Source organism: Eptesicus fuscus, chromosome 7, assembly GCF_027574615.1.
Source record: "Eptesicus fuscus isolate TK198812 chromosome 7, DD_ASM_mEF_20220401, whole genome shotgun sequence".
In the NCBI taxonomy this organism is placed as follows: domain Eukaryota; kingdom Metazoa; phylum Chordata; class Mammalia; order Chiroptera; family Vespertilionidae; genus Eptesicus; species Eptesicus fuscus.
In genome coordinates, this window is record NC_072479.1 from 104,975,240 (window position 1) to 104,988,130 (window position 12,891).

At 60.5% G+C, this 12,891-nt stretch overlaps 1 protein-coding gene across 2 annotated transcripts in view; it reads right to left on the reverse strand.

The window, feature by feature from the left end:
- The window catches only part of SCUBE1 (signal peptide, CUB domain and EGF like domain containing 1), a 99,259-nt gene that overhangs the window by 55,310 nt on the left and 31,058 nt on the right, over positions 1-12,891 (reverse strand). For both annotated transcript variants that reach the window (XM_054719617.1, XM_054719616.1), the window contains exon 4: positions 1,142-1,276. In XM_054719617.1, coding sequence (XP_054575592.1) covers positions 1,142-1,276 — 135 coding nt within the window. The remainder of the gene's footprint in view (positions 1-1,141; positions 1,277-12,891) is intronic.

The window sequence follows — 12,891 nt, forward strand, 5'->3', positions numbered from 1 at the left end:
GCCTAAACAAACACTAAGGGTCCTAAGGAGCCCCGGGAAGTAGCGCTGATTAATTACCCTGGGTTGTGTACTCTTTAGCTGTTTTTGTTTTTTTTTCTTTCTGAAGAACCGCTTTCAAATAAAAATCCTGCCCAGGGCCCCCGAGTGTCACGTCGGAGCCTCTGTCAGCTTCAGCGTCGCTGGGCCTTGGCACCAAGGACCTCAGTCCACCCCCAAAGACCCCCCCGGACCAACACACATCCCCGTTCTGTGGGGGAGGAAGCTGAGGCTCAGCTTCATGGGAGGCGCGCCGGGCTCCTCCAGGCCCATCGTGGGGCTGGCCTGTCCTCCTTGCACATCCACTCCCTGGCCACTCAGAACGGCCAGGCCCAGGAGGGCCGGCTCCTGCCCCTGCCCCCGCCCCTCCCACAACCCGCTCCCTGCAGCCCAGCCTGCAGAGGCCCGGACCTTGCTTCATCTTCAGCACACAGGCCTCTGCCTTTGCAAATGCTGCTCCCTCGGTCTGCAAGCCCCTCTGCTCCGAGCACGCAGGTTCTGGCTTCTAGCCAGCCTGTCCCGCCTTCAGCCCTGCTGCTTTGGGCCCAAACTCTGGCCACCACCAATGACCTTCACCTGCTGGGATCAGCAGGGGCCAGGCCCTGTCCCAGCCCGGGCTGTCCCCAGGCTACCTCTGCGGTCAGGCTGGCCAGGAGTCTTCCGGGTCCCTTTGTCTGGCCCCAGCCGGCTGGCCATCCACCTGGCCTCCAGGGGACAGCAGGCTCCTGACCAGGAAGACTGCCCCCGGGCTGGTGACCCGGTGAAACACAGCCCCTAGTCCTGGATGGTGCCAGACTCACAGAGACTGAGAGAAGGTCCCTCAGCCAGTTCAGGCCTCAAGCCCCCCTGGGGAAGGGGACCAGGAGAATGGGCCTTGCTCTTCCTGGCCACAGCCAGTCCCCTGGTCACATGTACCCGTGTGTGGCCCCACCTGGTCTCCAAATAAAAACACCAGAAACACCAACAGGCCTGGTGAGCGGGCAGCGGCCAGGCAGAACCAGCACCAGAGCACAGCGACAACGAACCGCGGCCTGACCCCGCGCCGGGGCCCACGCCCTGGCTGCCGGCTGCCGTGGGGGGGCGTGCGGGCAGCGCGGCGACTCACCGTTGGAGCGGTGGATGCAGGTGTGCTGGTTGTCACTGAGGAAGAAGCCGCTGTGGCACTGACACTCGTAGCTGCCCAGGGCGTTGACGCAGATCTGCTGGCAGCCACCGTTGTTGTCCTGACACTCGTCCACATCTGCAGGAGAGGAAGAGAGGGGAGAGGAGCTGGAAGGGCGGGTGCAACAGCTCCCCCAGACTGCATGGGCCGGGGGGCTCCCCGAGCTACACACAGCAGGACTCTACCCCACGGCGGTATCCACCCCATGGCGGTACTCCACAGACACGCTACACCCATGGTCAGCAAACTGCGGCTCGCGAGCCACATGCGGCTCTTTGGCCCCTTGAGTGTGGCTCTTCCACAAAACACCACGGCCTGGGCGAGTCTATGTTGAAGAAGTGGCGTTAGAAGAAGTTTAAGTTTAAAACATTTGGCTCTCCAAAGAAATTTCAATCGTTGTGCTGTTGATATTTGGCTCTGTGACTAATGAGTTTGCCGACCACTGCGCTACACCATGTCCCACGGAGTGACTCCAGAGGGAGGCAGCTACCCTGGCTGTCGCTCAGCTGACCCTGACTCTCCGGTGTGCCGGCGCCTTACCTACACTAACTCCTCTGAGCCTCCCAGCAACCCCGTCAGTCAGATCCAGGTGGACCCCATTTAAGAGGTCAGGGAACTGAGGTACAGAGAGGCAAAGCCACCTAAGGTTCCACAGAGGCAGGGTTCAAACCTGGTGGTCTGACTCCCGAATCTGGGCTCTCACCGAGACCACTGCTGCCCCTCCCCCCACGACAGTGCAGCCTACACTGTCCACCCCCAACCCAGCCTTGCCAGCCAAATCCCACTGTCCCTCTTCAAGCACACCTCCGGTTTGCAGCCAGCAGCACAAGACCCTGCAGCTAGGAAGGGGCTGGAGGACAGGGCAGCCTGCTATCCCCTGTCCCCTCCTCCCCCCGCTTTCCCCGATGCCCAGGCTTTTGGCCTCACAAATTGATTTCACAAGCCCAGAGAACGGGGAGGTTTTGAAAAGGCCCTGACCTCTGGCTGCCGAGACCGGGCGGAGGCTGCCAGGCGGCCTTTCCCGCTCCCCGAGAGCCAGACCTCGGGCGGCACTCAGTTCCGAGCAGGGCCGCTGGCACAAAGGGGGCCGCCGGCTGGCGAGTCTTTATGGAGTTCTGGTCCTGAACAGCACAGCAGGTTTCAATTACCAGAGCCGTAACTCCCTCCGCTGGCAGTTTGTTTAATGAAAGAAGGGCTTCTTAAACCTCAATGTGCCATGTCTGTATTGTCATTTTAATAGGCAAATATATGAAACCACAATGGCAACATGAGCTACTGGCTGTGTCTAGCCAATACCCCATCCCCCAGCACGCGTGCGTGCACCACACACACACACACACACTCGCTCATGCACACCCCTTTGGCATGGAGCTTTACACGTGGTTCTTTAAACACAGGCATGTGTTACTCCTGCAATCAGGTAAGAGGTCCGCAGAGTGGCCTGCACTGAGTGTCAGCTGGGCCCCTCGGGCACCGGCAAACCCACCACCTCCCCACCGAGAGCCGCCCCGTTGTGGCTGACCGCGAGGCAGGCGGTCATCACTCCTCAGCAAGCTCCAAGGTCAGCGTGCGGAGGGGCGGGCTCTGAACGCCATAAGCCACATTGCACAGCTCCAGGGGCAGAGGGGGCTCGTGCTGAGGAGCCCACGGTGGGGAGCGGGGAAGGACGGGAGGCATTATTCTGGAACCCTTTTCTACTCAACGAAGCCTTACTGGTGGCTCCCTAAAGGCCCAGGGCCCGTGTGGCCTTTGCTGGGGGCACCTCCCCCCAACACCCTGGTGGCGTCTGCTTCTGGCGGTCTGCCCCGCCATGAACAGTTCTAACCAGGCACCGCGTCCTGGTCATCCTGTGAAAAACAACAGAAGCCAGCATTCCCCGAGGTTCGTACGGGTCAGGAATGGGCCTCACCAACATCAATCACCGGACCCTCGCAGCAACCCGGGGGGGGAGGGAGCGGGGGAGGAGGCTGCGCTGCCGGGGAGCCCCTGCACAGAGGAGGGCACCGGGGCTCCGGGGGCTGGACTCACACAGCTGCTCAGAGGGAAGGCGGGACTCGGACCCTATCCAGCTCCCGAGCACAGGCCCTCGGCTGAGGCCAGACCGGAGTCTCCTTTCTATTCCGCACCCCACAGAGGGGTCAGGCGGAGTGGGTGCTCAGAGGTCAGCAGGAGAAACTGAATCGCACATGTTGCACACAGCAGGGACAGGGAGCTCACTACCACGCACGGCCAGGGCCCTGGAGCACAGCCCGGTCCCGGCTCCTGCTGGGGACTCCGAGGCGTCAGCCGAGGCTCTCCACAGCTTGCCCACTGTGTGCACAGAGCAAGCCTGCCTCATCCCGGAGCCACGGTCCCTGGGCGGGCTCAGCTGGGGTGAGGAAGCGCTCTGCTCCGAGCCTCGCTGGCAGCTCAAGGTCCCTTATCTTTACTACGGCCAGAGCGGAGTGCTCCCAGGAGGCACAGAGCGCCTTGGCACAGGGCTATCTACAAAGCAGAGGCCCCATGGGTTCTGGCAGACTCTAGGAGGCTCCTCTCAGGAAACCCTCTTAGCTGGCAACAAAAGAACTGAAGGTCGTAGTGAGGAGCAAGCCCCCCCCGCCAAAGACCCCTGCTCTGTAAGGGACCTACGTGGGGCTCTGCCTGGCTGTCTGGACCAGCCAGGTCACCCCCTGCCCACAGCCTCCCTGGGTAAATGTGCTCCCTCCTTGGACCCACAAATGCATCTCTGTGCCAGCAGGACTGATGGCCAGTGGTGGTGGTGGTGGTGGTGGTGGTGGGGGGTGCAGACAAAGGTGCTGGGAAGGCAGAAAGCTGAACTGTGGCTGGCTCCTGACTCGGGGCCCTCGGCTGGTGGAGCTGGGAGACACCCTCAGAAACAGATCATTCTGGTTTGGTCTGCGATGAAAGGAGACGGCTATGCTCCTGCGGGCTGCTGCCCAGCCTGAGGCCCAGGGCCTGGGCACAGTGAGCACGCCTTCATTCAGCCCAGCCAGGGAGGACGGGAGGTGGGAGGGAGGGGAGGTGGGAGGGAGACAGACTAGGGCGCCCAGGAGGACAAAAGGGGGACCTGGCTCCAGCTCTGCTCTGCTCCCACCCAGGCCTGAGGACCAGCTGTCTGCGAAGCCCCTCCCCCTGACCCTCCCATATCCAAGCAGCCACAAGGCTACTGATGTTTCCTCACGCAGTGCCCCCCGTCTCACCTCCACTCCCTGGCTGGGGCCGAGGCCTCTCCCTCCCAATCCCAGTCGCCACGGTGATGACTCTGGGGCCAGGGTTCCCCACCACCCCCTGCAGTGCCCTGTGTGAGCACAGGTCTGATGCTGGGGTGGGCACGCAGCCCTCAGCTGGGACTCCCACCCTCTCCGCTCAGTGTGCCCACCCCTCACAGAAACTGGCCGCCCCGGCCCCGCGGGCCACTGCAGGGCTGTGTCAGGGCTGGCTGGTTCCCAGCAAGCAGGGTCTCCAGCGCCGACCCAACGGGCTGCAGGCTGCTGTGCTTCCGAAAGGCCTCGGCGGTGGCTGTGGTTTGCCCGGGAGGCTGCGTTCTGGCCCACGGTGCTGGGTCTGTTTTTATTAATAGCTGGCTGTTGGTCCCACTTCGGGCCAAGAACCCAGGTCGGAGTTATTAATAAGAACTGAAAGTTACTGCTGCATCCAGCGTCGGCTGCTTTGTTTCCCACGGACCTTTCACGATGGGAAACAGAGACTGTGTTCTGCCTGGACCCACCCATGTTTTCCTGGCTACCAGGAGTCTACTGTGTGTCAGGCTCTGTGCCTGGCTCTGGCATCCCAGCTCCCACGGTGGGCCCAGGGGCAGAGGCGGAGGCTCCGGGCCATCCCAGGACCCCAACTCAACCTCCAACCCCGAGAGCTGCCTCCTGGTCCCTGGGGCTGAGGCCCGGCCCTGCCCGGCTCCTTTCAGAGGGAGGCTTGGGCAGAAAGCCTCTTGGCTATTGAGCGGTTCTTGCAAAATTGCATTTGATGACTTAAGTGTAAATAAATGAGAACCAGATGGATGAGATTTGGGGTAAAATGCACATGGGTCTCAGAGCTTCGGGGCCTGGGTCCTGCAGATCCGGGACACGCCCTGAGCTGTCAGAGGTATGGCTGGGTCTCCCGGGACCTGTCTACTTCCTGGTCTGGTCATCAGCTGGGCCTTCTCGGGGCTCCTGACTCCCCAGCAGGTCGCTGTGTGTAGAAGACACAGGGGTTCCTCGGTAGCCCGATCTGATGCAGCCCCTTGGGCTGGGCCTGAGTCCAAGCCCAAGACTGGGATGAGGTACATGAATGGTGGGCCGGCTTTCCACAAACAGCAAGCCCCCACTCACATCCACACCCAAGGAGCCCCTGGGGAGCAGCGCTCTGTGGAAGTCTGCTGGCCCCAGGGTCTGGTCACCCCATCCCTCATCCAGGCCACCTTCAATCTCAGCTGCTGCCGTAGGTCCCCAGCGATGGCTGAGCAGCATTGAACATCTCTAAGGACTGGGAGTTGGCTGCCGAGCTCCTCCTTACAGTGATCCACACGAGGTCTCCCTGTGACAGCCACCTACCCCTCAAGTCACAGCAGCTGGGGTACAGGCCTCAGTGAGTACTTGCTGTGTGACCCTGAGCAGCTCACTTACCCATTTTGGGCTTTGGTCTCCTTCTCTATAAAACAGGGATAATAGCAACCTGAAATTGTGTTTTTCAAAAATGTTTTTGTCAGTTTTAGAGAGAGAAGAAGGGAGAGGGAGAGAGATAGAAACATTGATGAGAGAGACACTGATCAGCTGCCTCCTGCATGCCCCCCACTGGCAATTGAACCCACAACCTGGGCATGTGCCCTGACTGGGAATTGAACTGGTGACCTCTTGGTTCACGGGCCGATGCTCAACCACTGAGCCACACTGGCTGGGCTGAGGCTGTTTTGAGAAGTAAAGAAAAGAGCGGAGTAAAGCACCTGGCGCAGTGCCTGGCACACACACCACGGTAAGTGTTACAACTGCTAACCAGGCGGCCGCAGTGCCTCAGGGAGTCCAGCGCGCACTCTGGGGGCAGAGTGACAACCAGCCGCATCCACAGGGGACGCTCAGCCTCACGCAGCCTGCGGTCTGCACCGTCATCTAATTCCAGAACATTCCATCACCCTCAAAGGAAGCCCTGAACCCAGTGTCAGTCCCAATTCTCCCCTCCCCCGGCCCCTGGCAACCAAGTCTACTTTCTACCTATTTGCCTATTTTGGACATTTCATATAAAATACGGAGCCATACAGTACGGGGCCTGTTCTGTCTGATTTCTCTCAGGTGGCGTCATGTTTTCCAGGTCCATCCGTGCTGGAGCACGTGACAGTGCGTCATCCGTTTTCACGCCTGAATATGGTTCCCATGTGCGATAGGCCAGGCTATCCACGCACCAGCTGGGTTGCTCCCACTCCAGCTGTTACGACAGTGCTGCTGTGACCGCTGCTCCCGTGTTCCTGGGCCATGTTTCAGATCTCTTGGGTATACACCCAGGAGTGACACTGTTGGGTCACAGGGTAATTCTAGGGTTAACTTTGGGGGGACTGTCCAACTGCTCCCACAGTGGCTGCACACCATGTACTGTCCCACCAGCAAGAGAAGAGTTTCCAATTTCTCCACATCCTCCCTGACACTCACTATTTTCCATTGTTTGTGTTTTAACGAGATTATAGCCATCCCAGTGGGTGTGAAGTGTATCTCATATGGTTTTGATCTGCATTTCTCCAACTAACGATGTTGAGCATCTTTTCATGTGCTCGTGGTCCACTCATACATGTTCTCTGGAGAAATGTCTATTCAAATCCTTTGCCCATTTTCAGACTGGGATCTTCGTCTTGTTACTGTTGAGCTGTAAGGATCCGGGTACAGCCCCGATAGTAGACTGGACCAGGTGTGTGGCTGGCCGGAACCCTTTCTCTCACTCTGCGGCCCTAAGTCCTTTACAGCGGCCGCAGGCAGCACTCTGCCCCAGCAGCTCGGACACCTGTGGGGGCCAGGCTGGCGAGGCCCCGGGAGATACCGCTCCGCCATGGCTTCATCCGCCACCAATGATGCGCAAACCTCCAGGCCGCCTGCCGAGCTGCGCCACACTCCACAGCAGTGGCTGCCTGGCACCCGCACCGGGACGTTCAACCGGCAGGACAGACCTAACCTGGTCCACACAGAACAAAGCCAAGTCTGGTCCCCCCTCCACCCTCAGCCAATGGCGGCACAACCCACAGTCGCTTCAGCCAAAACGCTTGGTGGCCATCCCTGACACCTCCCTTCCCCACTCCCACACCCACTCCCTCAGCAGGTGGTCCAGCAGCTCCACCTGCACAAACCCGAGGAGGATGACACCTCACCTCCACCCCTGGGACGGCTGGGCCCGAGCCCCTCCTTTCTGCCGGGATCACTGGTGACCTCCCCACGGGCCTCCCTCTGCCCCCTCATCGCGCACCCTGCAGTGACCTCCAGTGTCAGCCAGCTGTGCTAGCCCCGCCGAGGGCCTCTACGGCTTCCTCACTCCCCTCCTGCCCACGAGCCCCCGGGGATGCTCCGCTACACCCCCCTCCAGCCTCCTTCCGCTCCCGACCCAGCACACCGGCCTGTCCCCGCTGTCCTCTGACCACAGCGGGCTGGTTCCCATCTCGGGGTCCTTGCACCTCTGTTCCTCCGACTGGAATGTTCTTCCCTGATCTTGGCATGGCTCCCCGCACTCAGCCCTGAGCTCAGCCACCTCCTCAGGGACGCTCCCCCGACCAGCAACCTAAAGCAGCGGACAGCCGCTCCATCACATCGCCCTGCCGCCGGCCGGCACTTTCCCCCCCCCCCCCCCGGGGCCTCCCAGAAACACAGAGCTGCGTGTCACTGCAGCCAGGGCTTACACAGTGCAGGGGGCACACACCCATGTTTACGGACCGAGTGACTGACAGAACTACAAAATATGGCGGGGGCGCGGCTGTGGCCTCCAGGCCCTGCTCTTGGCCTATCCCAGTGGTCGGCAAACTACGGCTCGCGAGCCACATGCGGCTCTTTGGCCCCTTGAGTGTGGCTCTTCCACAAAATACCACGGCCTGGGCGAGTCTATTTTGAAGAAGTGGCGTTAGAAGAAGTTTAAGTTTAAAAAATTTGGCTCTCAGAAGAAATTTCAATCGTTGTCCTGTTGATATTTGGCTCTGTTGACTAGTGAGTTTGCCGACCGCTGGCCTATGCCATGAGGGATGAGCGGAGTGGGCCGGGAGGGGCTGCCCATGAGCCCTGGAGCTCCAGGATCCAAGCAGGAAGGCAACTTAGATGAGAGCCGGGAGCGAGCGCAGGTGGGTCTTGGGTGGCGAGGCCATGGCCCGTCAGGGGCCAGTGAGGGCTGGTCAGAGAAGAGCTGTGCTCACTGATTTGCTGCCTCGCCTTGCCCGGGGTGAGCCCCATTGTGGGGTGACCACAGCCCCACCCAGGGGAAGTGTGGGGAGCGGCCAGGAGGGGGAGGAGCAGGGGCCTTCAAACACCGCCACCCTGGGCGCTGCGGTGCCCCATGAACCACACAGGGGCTCTCGGTGTGTCCGCACAGCCCACGGCCTCCTCCCGCGTGGTCAGCGCCCGTCCCGGGACCAGGACCAGGACCAGGACCAGGCTCCCGCTGAAGGAGAGCCAGTTTCCCTGGGCAGTGCTTCAGGAGGCAGGTGAAGAGGGACGGGTCTGGAGACAGCAGGGACCTCTCCAATGACACTTACAGCAAGTCCAGCCCCTCCTTCCATCTCTCCAGTGGGGGCGCTCTCCTCCGGGCCTCAGGAGAGTGCTGGGCTGGGGCAGCCTGCCCTCATCACCAACGGGACAGTGAGAGGCAGGATGGGAGCTGGGCTTTCACGCCCCGCCCTGGGGGACAGCACAGCTGTGAGTGAGACCTGGGGGCACGCGTGGGAGGCGCTGACACTGGTACAGATTTCTTTTGATGGGGACAGAGCGGAGGACTGGAGAGAGGGGAGGAAAAGCAAACAAACACATCCTGGAACCAAAGCAAGAAGCTCTGAGAAAGGAAGGGAAGTGCTCTGACGGCTTCTTAACGAGCAGCCTCAGAAACAAACCAGGCTCAGCTGCCTGCAATTACTTCCCAGGGCCCGCTGGTGGGGCGGGCAGGGCGACCCACTGCCTGGGAGAAACTGCACGGAGCCCAGGAGGGCCCAGGAGGGCCCAGGAGCCGCCCACCGCCCCGGCTGGCACGGGGCCTCAGGCCAGCCCCTCACTCCTGACTCCAGCCAGGCCAAGTGACACTCTAGCATTCATTCCCAGCCTCGGGGAGGGTGTCGGGAATTCGGAACCTTTGGGCGTCCAGCATTTCCTTCCACCTTCAAACGGCTGAATGTAACACCTAGGCCTTTCCACCGGCCAGGGTGCTGCCCAGGGACCCACTCTCTCCGTCCCACCAGCACCGCCCGCATGCACAGTCCCACCGGGAGTTCCTGGGCGTGAGGCCCCCAGCACCCCCCAGGCCTGTGCTTCCTGCCGTCCTGTTCCCCGCCCCCCTCTGCAGTCCCTGTTAACAGGCCCTGGGTGGCTCATGCAGCCACAACAGGGCTGAGAAATGATTTTGTACTAACAGAGAATACACATTTAAGAAAGCAGCAGACAGCCCTGGCCGGTGGCTCAGTGGTTAGTGCGTTGGCCTGTGCACAGGTTCAATTCCCAGTCAAAGGCACACACCTGGGTTGCAGGTTTGATCCCTGGCACCGTGCGAAAGGCAACCAACCGATGTATCTCTCTCACTTCAATGTTTCTCTCTCTCTCTCATCCCTCTTCTTCTCTTCCTTCCACTCTCTCTAAAAATCCATGAAAAAATACCCTTGGGCGGGCCGAGTGTGGGCAGCAGGGAGCTTTGTGGAAAAGGGGGTACAGCTTGGCGGAAGCACTGGGAAGACCGCCATGCCTCCCACGGCCAACCTCACCCTTTCCAGCCCAAGTGTGCGGCCACTCCCTTTCCATGGCATGCCTCTCCTCAGAACCTCGCATAGCTCCCAATCACTTGTTCAAAATGGTGTTATTATTTTAAAACTAGAGGTGTGGTGCACGAAATTCATGCACGGGGGGGGGGGTTGTCCCCTCAGCCCGCTGGTGCAGCCCAGCCTGCACCCTCTCCAATCCGGGACCCCTTGGGGGATGTCCGACTGCCGGTTTAGGCCCAGGATCGGACATCCCTCTCACAATCCTGGACTGCTGGCTTCTAATCGCTCACCTGCCTGCCTGCCTGGTTGCCCCCAACTGCCCCCCCCGCCCCGGCCTGGTCGCCCCACGCAGCCTGCTGTTCAGTCATTTGTTCGTCCCTCACTAACCCCGCTGCCGGTCTGGTCGTAGGCAGCCATCTTGTGAAGGCGTGAGGGTCAATTTGCATATTACCTCTTTATTATATAGATTGAATTTACAAAGAATTTTGAAAAACAGTAAAAAACAAAACAAGGATCAACAGCTGGACACTTTAGCTACAACCACAATCAGGAGGATCTATGGGCGGGTTCTCCTAGGGCAGCGAGCCATCCCACCTGCCTTCCACCCTTCCTCTCTGACAGCGGAGCCAGTGCCTGGTCTGTGCTGGGACTCGCTCCCGACCACCCTTCCAACCTGCTGCCTGTCCATGTGGCTGGTGACCCTGCCCGACCCTGTGCACTCGTCTCTCCTTCACCCTGGGAGGGACACGGGGCAGCCACAGCTCTGTACGCTGGAGGGCCATTGCCTTCAGATGGCAATCATCCACGAGCTTTTCACTTCTCGCCACTCCCCACAGGACCCTCCCAACCTGATCTCCCCCAGAGCGTGCCTGCACGTGCAGCCGCCTCATCTGAAATCATCTTTCTAATGTCCACAGCTCCCTCCAAAAACATCCATTCATTCCGTCATTCCTTCACTCTCCCAGCAAGGATGCCAGGCCCCGCACACAGTGCTGGGAATAAGCAGTGAGCATGAGGTCCAAGCCGGCCCTGAGGGAGCTGCCAGGAGGAGAGAGGCAGTGAGACCAACGGAGGTAACTACTGCCTGGGTCAGAGGTCTGCAGGAAAAGAAGAGTGGGCCCTGTGAGAGGGGGCAGAGGCCACTCTGGGCAGCTGGGCAGCCTTTCTCTAAGTCAGTGGTCAGCAAACTCATTAGTCAACAGAGTCAAATATCAACAGTACAAGGACTGAAATTTCTTTTGAGAGCCAAATTTTTTAAACTTAAACTTCTTCTAACGTCACTTGTTCAAAATAGACTCGCCCAGGCCGTGGTATTTTGTGGAAGAGCCACACTCAAGGGGCCAAAGAGCCGCATGTGGCTCGCGAGCCACCGTTTGCTGACCATGGCTCTAAGTCACATGGGATCAGTGCAGGGAAAGGTGTTTGGTGGTGGGATGCGGTATGTGTGTGTATGTACGTGTGTGTTTGCATACGTGTGCATGCATGAGTGTGTGTGTGTGTGTGTGTGTGTGTGTGTGTGTGGTGAGGCTGCAGCAGCAGGTGGGGCCCTAGCAGCTGTTAAAGGAGGGGCTGGGAGCCAGCTTGGGTCTGTGACATGCCCCACATGCAGCCCATGGCTGCCAGGCTCTCCGCACCCTGGGCTTTGCTTCGGTCCCACGTCTCGGCTCCACGGCCACGCCCAGCAGTGAGGGGAGCCTGACAGAGCCCCAGGAAGCAGCACACCCCCCAGTGCACGATCGCCGCCACATACGGTCAGGTCTGCACAGACAACGGGACAGAGCGCAGCCAGGAGAGCTGGGCCTGCCGGGCGAGCGAGCCAAGAGGGCATTGTTTTCTCTTTTATATCCATTTCTCTGTGCGTTTCCGGGAAGATGGATCAGTCAACAGACCTTTTCAACTCGGCGTGATTAGTACTGTGCCTGGCTGGTCCCCAGAGGCGGGAGGGGAGCCAGTGATCCTGCCCAGGAGGCGGGGAAGGGGGGCAGGGCCAACCGGAGGCCTGGGGACGGCGGCTCGCCAGGCAGGGGAGGCACGGGGCCTGCAGTGCCGGGACAGGCTTCATGTTCAGACAGAGGGAAGGCAAGGCTGGAGCGACGGGAGAGCCCAGACCCCAGGGCCAGCTGCCAGGATGAGGAACCCCAGGAGGCTCCCACCCGGAGCCTCCACCAAGGCTCACCCAAAGGACTCCAGCAGCACCTGCCCCTTGCAGCCCGCGGATGAGCCAGGGGAGGGCACACCGGCCTGGGGAGCCCTCTCCCACCTCTAAGGTAGCACCGAGGAGGTGGCTAAAGACCCCAGACCAAGGCTACCACTTCCCACAAGCAAGGCCTGGCAGCTGGGCACAGGCACCTCTGCCTGCCGGCTTCTTGCCGGCTGCACGTGGCTGGGACGAGGTGGGTGGGTGGCAGGAAGGGTGCTGGGCAGGCAATGCCTGGGGCTGGCTGAGGGCCACGACTAACAGCCGGGGCCAGGCCTGCGGTGCCGGGAGGGGGTCACTGCGGCCGCGTCCAGGGTGATCCCAAACGCCACCAGGGCGCAGGCTGCCCCAAAATAAGCAGCGTGTTGGCCGAGGGCGTGCCGCCCTGTGTGTCCATGATGCCCTGTGGCAGCGGCTCAGCTCTGGCTGGGGGCATACGCTCTGGTGGGAGGATATTTTTAAGGAGCCTTCACAAGACACTTACTTTTTGTTTATTTCTCCGAGTTCTGACCAAGTCCTTGGCACACGGACTGCAAACAAGAAAGATGAAGAAGCGTCTGCTGGCCTGGCCTGCCCTTTGCA